A 10,000-nucleotide genomic window follows, 5' to 3' on the forward strand; every position below is an offset into this window, starting at 1 on the left:
CACCAAAAAAAGAACACAGTGATAGAATATTCAAATAACACTGTGGAAGTGCCAGGAGTCTTCACCAAGGACACACAGGAGCCATATGTCATATACAAGCCACTTGACACAACCAAAGTTTTCATTAGTGAAGCACTGAATTTTGTTTGTCATTATATCAAAACTGCAAAGGACCAAAGTATTACAATAATAAGTGACTCCAATTTTCCCTTCATTGACTGGGAGGCAAAGATATCTTAATAAGGAGCAAATACTACCTGAGATGAGAAAGAGCAAGCACAGTTGCTGCTAGATTTTGAGGAGGACTTCAACCTTCACCAAATTATCAAAATGCAACTTTGCTTCTGTTCGTATGGGAGAGGAGGTAACAAAATATCACTCAGACCACAACGCAATTGAAGTTATACTAAATAAGTTAAGAAAACATAGATCTGGAAAACCAAGTAGCAAAGGTATGTAACAGTCTTAAATCATTGAACTTCAACAACAACCAGATAGACTGGGAAATGGTAATAAAACTCTAAAGGCCCTAAAATATTGAAACTACAAAAGCCTGATGACATTCTGAAAAAGTTTGATGATGCCTATAGAAATGTTTGTAAAAGATGTTTGCAGAAGCAAAAATCTTTTCTCTAGAGAATAAAAAGTACTGTTGTGAAAAGAGATGAACAAAGTGTGAAAACAATATATCATAACTGATTATGACATAAAGGATAAAGGAAATAAATTGGTTAACCAATTGGATCCAGGTTCTTCGCTGTCCCATACATGGAGCAAGATACATGGCTTACTTAAGCAGGTACTCTGACAAGTGTGTGGCTTTTAGGTTGGATGCACACAAACAACCTTTACAGTTATCTCTTTAACTACAAAAGCATTTTTTGCGTTCTTGCCATAATCTAATATCTTTATTAGTCATTTAATATACTGAATCCCGACGATAACAACAGACTGTTTTCCTTGTATCGACTCTATATCAATTCTATTGGTAGTCCTTATTGCAGGCAAATATAATAATACAAAGTAACTTTTTTTTTTTTTTCCTTCTTTTTTTTTCTAATAATCAATTTTCTGTAATACAACCTGTGCCACCAGTCATGGCAGGCAGAAACATGATCCTGGGATTAGAAGTAGTATCCTTTCTGCCAGTGCCCTTCCAGTCATGGTTAACCAATGGTACATTCCACTCATTTATCCATGGAAATAATGCAAAAGCCCCTTCCTAAATGCCCAATGAGTCTAATCATCCTCCAGGAGCCTTGAGCACTCATGGTGAGTGATTTTTCTTTTTTTCTCAGCCTTCAGCCTAAATTGTCACAACGGCAAGGTCCCGTCACCCAGCCCTTAGCCAAATTTTTCCATGATAGCATGATCATGTCCCCACCCCTCAAACTAAGTATTTTCCTGATGTGATGGTTTTGTCATCCTGATTAAGAGGGTCTATTCATAATTAGAAAAAAATGAAGAAAAAGAGCAATTAAAGCTATGGAGAACTGCAAAATATTTCTACTCCTATGCCAAAAACAAATCTAAGAAAAGCTTGAAACCAGGGTCACCTCAAAATGAGGGTGTCTTAGTAACTGACTCGAAGGTAAGTGCTGAACTCCTCAAATAGCAATATGAATAAGTTTTAGTGTGCATAACCCACTTACGACAGGTGTCCCATATATGAGACACCCTGAAAAGTAAACATTGCTGGGCATCCCTCCGGTGCGATGCCAGCTCGGAACTTCCCGCTCTGATTTTGTCCCCCATGGCACATGGGGAGGTTGCCGGATTCACCCATGCGCAGATTTTAAAGCCGCCCAGAAAATATTACTTTTGGCTTATAAATGTACCATCGCTAGTGGGTTAAAACAAAGGCAATAATTCCAGACCCTGATAATAATAAGACACAAAGTCTTTCAATGAAAGAGACATTCCTGAAGTACTAAAAAAACAAATTCAGTTGTTGGACCAGGTAAAATTACTGCAATCTCCTTAAAACTGTAGCAAAACTGTAGCAAAACTATTGGTAAATCTATGGTTCTTCTATAGATTTACCAAATATGGAAAGTATCCTAAACCCACTCAAGGAGAGAAATATAATTCCTTATCTACAAGGGTGGAAACAAAGGTCATGCAAAAAAATACAGACTAGTGACACTAACATCTCAAAAAAACATAATTGAAAAGGTAGAAAGATACCAAAATGTCCAGTGCCTTGAACAAGAAACCAAAATTCTCGTCTGTCTCAAATCCCAAATCACTATGAACTCATCCTATGAGACATAAATGAGAATAAAGAAGTTTATGTAATATATAAAGCGTCTGATACGGTCATCCATGGAATTCTACTCCATAAGATAAAGGCCCATGGAGTCAGAGGAAAAGCAGGAATATGGATATATGATTTTGTAAAAGGCAGGCAACAAGGCACCCAGATCCAACTAGTTAATTAACCTTTTACAAACAGTGACTTTTCACAAACAAATGTACATATTCTCGGGATCCTGGGCTAGGATTGGCCAAGCCAAGGTCTCTCAAACTGGAAAGGACCAAAACTGGGTATCCAGAACTGGGCAGTCATGAGGTAACAGCCTATAACATGTATACACATCATGACTTGGAGTGGGCAGGCCACTGAACACAGCTTAGGCCTAGCCACAAAGTCTAGATTGTTGCTTAATATTCTATTGTTATTTCATATACAATTTTGTAACAGGCAGGCAACAAGGCACCCAGATCAAACCTTTTACTAACAGTGACTTTTCACAAACAAATATACATATTCTGAAATCTGCTTCTACAAAGCCTTTGGATTACAGCTATTGTGATTTCTCTGAATAGCCACAATAGAGAACACTAATGATTCCAAGATTAGAATATCAGTGCCAAGTATGGAATCTAAGTCTCATAAGATGTAATATTGCTAGAACAGTTTTAAAAGGATATTACTTGATAATCAGACATGGCAGGTCTTAATTATTGGAGAAGACTAAATCAACTCAAGCTTTTCTCTTTACAAAGACGGAGAGAAAGACAGCTTGTTATATATGTATGGAAGGTTATTGGAAACTTGGTAACAAAACCAAGAAAGGTAGAAGGGGAATTAAGGTAAAACACTCCTCTAAATAGTGAAGAATATATTATCATTCTGGGATAACTGCTTTAACTTCCTGATTAAGAAAAATCTGTAATCAAAATTTCTTAATTAAAGAGACCAAAACTTTTATAATATGCCAGAAAGTATTAGAAATACAACTCAGAGTTCTGTGGAAGCATTATGAACAATTAGACATCTGGTTGAATTCAGTGCCAGACAACCAACAGCAAGTAGTTGTGAAAGAACAAGGGTTGAAATATATTCTATCCTTCATCAAGTTCAGTTCTAAGTAGCTGAAAGAAGATGGGCAGTCTCCGGGGATGGCCCTAACATAAGCCACTAATGGGGCGTTTACTGAAACTTACACCAAATAACCAAATATACACTTTAATAAATCTTGATGATGCCCAATGTATTTACGTTTTTCCATCAAATTTCCACTATTTAAGTATTTTCTTTAGGTGAAGAAAATTTCAATGACAAAGAAGAAATGGTTTGTTCAGAAATTTGGGAGCTTAAAACCAATTAAGCATAATTGGTAAGAGTTGTAAATGAGTAGATTTCTGCAATGTAATTATGCTGTGACATCTACTTTATCTAAGGGCTTTCCAAGTGCATTCTGGGGATTCTGGACAGGGATGGGCCAAGCCTAGGTATCTCAAACTGGGAAAGACCAAAACTGGGTATCCAGAACTGGGTCTGCATGACGTAATGGCCTATAACGTGTATACACATACTGACTTGCTGTGCTGGGCCATTGTACACAGCTCAGGCCTAGCCACAAAGTCTAGACTGTTGCGGAATTTTACATCACAAATAAATTGGGCCCTGTCATCATAAGGATAAGAACAATATACAACAATTATCATAATAAGGTCTATCTTTATACAAGGTGAAAGACAACGCAAGTTATTTTACCATTACTTATCATTTCAGAGTGGGGAGAGAAAGATAAACATAGAAAGGGACTGAAATACAGATACACAGAGAGAGAGAGAGCATGCACTGTAACGTTAATCCTCCGATCCTATCCTTAAAGCCATAAATAAGAATTTATCATTTCATAAAAAATATGGATATCATGTCAAACTACTACTACTAAGCAGCAGTTCTACCAGTCCCTTTCTCCAACAGACATTCAGTGCTCTATAATCTACACCACACAATAGCAAATATCAAAATCCAACGTACTTGTCATATGGGGCATGGCAGCGCATAAATACTGCTCCAGAATCATTTTGCTCAGCATTGCGGGAGAAAAATCCAATTCTCTTGCCATCCTTATCAAGATTCCAGGGGGCTCATTGCACTCAACATTTGCCAAGAAGCTGAAAGGAAAAGAAATATATATATTTTTACCTTAATAATTGATGTTAATTCAAGCATTAGTTTAAAAATGATAGAGAGAAAAATAAATATATAAATATCGATAACATACATATTATATATATATATATATAAATATAAATATAAATATAAATATAAATATAAATATATATATATATATAAATATAGATAGATAGATAGATAGATAGATAGACAGATAGATAGATAGATAGATAGATAGATAGATAAATATATATACATATATATATATATATAAACATAAAAAAAAAAAAAACACACACACGCACACACGCACCCACGCACGCACACACACACACACACACACACGCACGCACGCACGCACGCAGATATATATACCAAATACATATATATACAGACAAACACACACACAAACAATTGCACACACACACAAACAATTGCACACACACACAAACAATTGCACACACATACACACATTTGTACCTCCAAATGCTCACACAGCAATATATCCAAGCACACAAACTCACACACAAATATATCAAAATTCAATTACCTACAGATACTAAATAAAAGAAAAATAATTACCTCTGATACAAGTGGTTTGCATTTTCTGGAGCATTTAACCTATGGAATGATTTTTTCACTTTTTTCTGCATCTCTTGGCAATATATACTGCCTAATGTCTGATGGCTTATTCTGTAAAATAAAACACAAATGTGTTACAAATATAAAGTCACTCAGAATACAGTATAGCTATGGTTGAAAACATTATTCTAAGCAAGGAAGTTTATAATACAGTTGTCACGCTGACCTGTAAAATGTAATATCAATAACAAAATGAAAGATCTTGAATACGACAATAAGATATCTTTGATGAAAAAGCATTCGTATTATCCTTACTCTCTTTGAGATTATTTCAAACAGGAGTATTTTGAACGGCTCTGATCTGAATGACATGACCATCACATCACAAAACAATCTGGTTTGGGGGATGTGTAACGAGAACATTCCATCATAGGAAAATTTGACTAAAGGCCGGGTTGACAGGAACTTGCCATCATGAGAAATTCAGCTGAAGGCCAGGGTGTTGGAAATGAATCACCATAAGTGCTAAAAGCTCCTGGAGGGTAATTAGACTCAATAGGTATTTAGGAAGGGGCTTTTGCATATTTGCTTTCAAAACAATTTTTATATTTTTCTACAGGAAATCCACTGCAGGTCATTATTTCCAGTGCAAATGGATCACTGACGAGATCTTGATTTGATAGTCCCGATAGCAGGGGAGGGCATGAAGTATATCAGGGAAATTATGGGGCAAATCAGGCTGAAATAGAATGAACACAGAACAAAAATACATAAGAACAGCACAAAAATAGACTAATGAAACTATGTGTATGCGCCCACTATCTTTGAAACTCTACAGCCTGATGCACCAATTAAAAAAAAAAAATCATGGGAATTCACACCATCAAAAGCCCCAGTGGTAATAATGCATGTCCTAAGCAATAAGCCAACCTAACTCTATGTCACAAACTTTATTCAGCAATCTAAGTTGCTATGAATGGGCATGAGAGGAGCTCTGCACCCCAACATTCCCCAGCAAGCATTCTCTTTACCTCGGTATGCAAGGAAAGAGAGAGCTTAGTGCAACTATACTATAAAGAATTAACCCACATACCTCTGTATAGCAAAACACCAAACTTTTCTTCACTTCCATCTACTGTCTGAATTCTTTGATTTCTAATCACTTTTTTTGGCATTTGGAGCAATTGATGGGCTCATATATCAAAAGATTATTATAAAGAACTATACTAATAAATCTTAAAATACATAAATGAAGTATAGGCTAATAACATTAATAAAAGATGTTAAAAGCATAAGTGTGGAACAGCAGACACTGATAATTAGCAAAATATTATCTTAGCAAGTGTGTAGTAATATATAAAGTACTTGGTATATCACAGTAATGAGTTATACAGTCTATGTTGTATTTACCCTTGCAAGGTAAAAAAGATGAGCGACTTAGCTAAAAATGGGCTATCTCCTCTCTTTTCTTATGTATAGCACCTTTACGATGCATTTGCCTATATACTGCCATAAAAGAAATTTGTCTTGGTTTGTATCTTTCTATTATTTCATATAGGTTTTATTACCCAACTCTGCCACTGCCTTGAACTACATATTGTCCAAAAAATTAAACAAATAACAAATGTTACTTATTGTTATTGCAGTTATAGATCACCTTGAGAGATAAAATGTAGTTTGTGCAAAGAAGAGTCTATTACCCTCTTATTACAGTATATAAAATGACAAATATAGACCTTGGAAAAAAATTATTCAGAAAAAGAGACCATAACACTGTAAAGAAGAGGCAGGGAATCTTGATAGCCTAATGTATAAGAGTGTTCCTGTGGGCCGGGTCTACATGCCACACATCCGGGAGAGTCAACACTCAAGTGAGTCTGATGCCTGGATTTTGGTCTACGTTTGGGTAGTGCGGCACCCAGATCCAACAAGTAGATATAAATTTGCTCTTCAAAAACTAATACACTTACTCTGGAAACTGCTTGAACAGAGCCTTTGGATTAGTACCATTGCGATTTCTCTGTATAGCCTTCACAATCTCCGCATGTTGCTTCTGCTTCATCATTTTGATAAGTATTTCTTGATAATCTGAAATATGCAATTTTTAGTTAATTGGTTTTCAAATAATAGTACATTCCCTCTCCCATACCTAAAAAATTCTAAAAATAAAGATGGCTATCATATTCCCTCCATAATAGCCATTATGCACAGGCCATGAGTGCCACAAACACTATTAAAAGTAAAAAACAAAACTGGTCAAATCAAATTAGTAAATAACTTCAATGAATATATAGCAATTTCCTTAAAATAGAAAAAAAAAAATAAATAAATAAATTATATATATACATACATATATATATATATATATATATATATATATATATATATATATATATATATATATATATATATTACAACTTAGTAATCTTACAGAATAGTGCTGCCTAGCAGATCGAGATGAATTTGGTATAAATAAATTTCTCTCACACTTCTACTACCTAACTATATAAAAATCATTACATGGAAACCTCCTAAACCCCATTCTTAGCAGGGGAGGGCAAGAGAGGTACCAGGGAAATTGCCTAATGTCTACTGTTAATTTATTGTCTGTGACATCCCGTTGGGAGCTGCCGTTCCCCAAACCCCACCCAAGAAAATAAAGAATCCTCCACCTATTCATGGCAGGAGAGAGCATCAGATAAACTCATCTACATGTCAGTCATACACTCTCTCCTGCTGTGAATATGTGGAGGATTCTTTGTGTTCTATTATGGGGGTTGAGGAGGCAGTAGATCCTATGGGGGGTTGCAGGAGGCACAGCCCCCTGCATTAGACAATTCTATGTATATCACTCATATTCCACTTTTAATAACAATGTTCTGAAGTGACAATAATTCAGTGAATGTTATTTATGTTTATTTGTAAATATGGATGGAGTTTCTATTTTGATGAGGTAGTTATGTTGAAATTTTAATATCGGTGAGAAAGAAATTTGGGTGCAAGCAAAAATTATCATGGCTGTGACTTCAGTTAAGTATCACTGTAAGCATTTGTGTGTTATACAACTTGATCAAATTTTACCTCGCAATAACCCTGATACCTTTCATGCCCTCCCCTGCTGTGGGGGCCAAGATTGTCACTAATGGAAGTGGTTTCCGCACAATAATTTATAAATATTTGAGTACTAGAGAGTGAGAGGATTCCATCAGTACTCAAAGTGTCGCAACCTGTTAGGTGGAATTATTCTGTAAAATTACCCGAAACCTTAATGTACAATCCCCTCCTCTCATCACTCATCCAGTTTTAACTCATGTGCTTATAGCAAATGCCAAAACAACAAAGGGACAAGCATTTGGATTATGAATCTAAAAACTGGCAGTCAATGCTCTGACAACACTAAATTCTGAAATTGGGAATGGCAGTTGTGCCACTTATGGAACAATTCACTGTTCTTAACAATTTGAGACTGTTTACAAACTTCCATTCCAATTTTCCTTCCCTGGAGCATATTTTATGTTCAGTAAAGATAAAACATTCAGTTAGGCTTAATTCATCACTCGTAACAGAAAATTTAAGCCATTTATAACCAGTGCCTTTCATACGGTTTTCCAAAATTCGAAATCAAGATGAAGCGGTCACTATAAACCCCTTTAGTACCTCATATCTACTTTGAAAATACGTAAACAATACCAGAAAAGATTGCACAATATTCAAGTAAACATCACACCCAAAACTAACAATGATATCACCATGAACAAGTCTAATTTCGACGATTTTTTCTCCTCAGCTGATCATCCCGATGTTTGTAAACACTGCCGAGTTTCCGCACAAACAAATGAGCATCGACTTGCGCATAAATTCTTTGTTCGAGTTTTGTGTTTAGTTTATTAAGTTTTATAGATCATTGATTCCTTGGATGAAAAATCTGAATAATTTTTAATAAAAATCTGCATTTTTCATCACTAAGAGTAATGGTAATAGTTATAATGAGGGAACATCACTGGTATCATTATTATTATCATCATCGTTGATATTACTATAATTATCATTATCATTATCATTACTATTATTATTTGTTATTGTTGTTGTTATTATCATTATTGTTATTATTATCATCATCATCATTATTATCATTATCATTATTATCATTACAATTAGCATGATTATTATCATTATTATTTTCATTATTATTTTCATTATTACCATTATCATCATCATTATCATTATCATTATTATCACTATCATCATTATCATTATTATCATTATCATTATCCCCATTCTTGTTATTATCATTAACATTATTATTATGATAAAGATTACTATTATTGTTATTGTTATTATTATCATTATCATTATCACCATTATCATTATTATTATTATCATCATTATTATTATTACTATTATTATAATTGTTATTATCATTATTATTATTATTATTAGTAGTAGTAGTAGTAGTAGTAGTAGTATTTCTGTTATTATCATTATTATTATTATTATTATTATTATTATTATCATTATAATAATTATTATCATTATTATTATTATTATTATTATTATTATTATTATTATTATTATTATTATTATTATTATTATTATTATTATTATTATTATTATTATTATTATCATTATTATTATTATTATTATTATCATTATTATTATTATTATTATTATTATTATTATTATTATTATTATTATTATCATTATTATTATTATCATTGTTATCATCATTATTATTATCATTATCATTGTTATCATTATTATCATTATCATTATTATTATTACTATCATTATTATTATTGTTATTACTATTATTGTTATTACCGCTATCATTATTATCAATATTGTTATTATCATTATCATCATTATCATCATCATTACCATTATTATCATCATCACCATTATTATTATTATCATTATCATCATTATCACCATTATTACCATTATCATCATCATCATCATTATTATTATTATTATCATTATTATCATTATTATTATTATCACTAT

General features: G+C 33.2%; 1 protein-coding gene across 1 annotated transcript in view; it reads right to left on the reverse strand.

Annotated features, from left to right (window-relative positions):
- The window catches only part of LOC113820534 (CDAN1-interacting nuclease 1), a 21,916-nt gene that overhangs the window by 9,414 nt on the left and 2,502 nt on the right, over window positions 1-10,000 (reverse strand). The window contains exons 2-4 of the mRNA XM_027372891.2: window positions 6,967-7,084; window positions 4,997-5,107; window positions 4,277-4,413 (exon numbers count right to left, since the gene is read on the reverse strand). Coding sequence (XP_027228692.1) covers window positions 4,277-4,413; window positions 4,997-5,107; window positions 6,967-7,061 — 343 coding nt within the window. The 5' untranslated portion in view covers window positions 7,062-7,084. The remainder of the gene's footprint in view (window positions 1-4,276; window positions 4,414-4,996; window positions 5,108-6,966; window positions 7,085-10,000) is intronic.

Source organism: Penaeus vannamei, chromosome 38 (assembly GCF_042767895.1).
Source record: "Penaeus vannamei isolate JL-2024 chromosome 38, ASM4276789v1, whole genome shotgun sequence".
In the NCBI taxonomy this organism is placed as follows: Eukaryota; Metazoa; Arthropoda; class Malacostraca; order Decapoda; family Penaeidae; genus Penaeus; species Penaeus vannamei.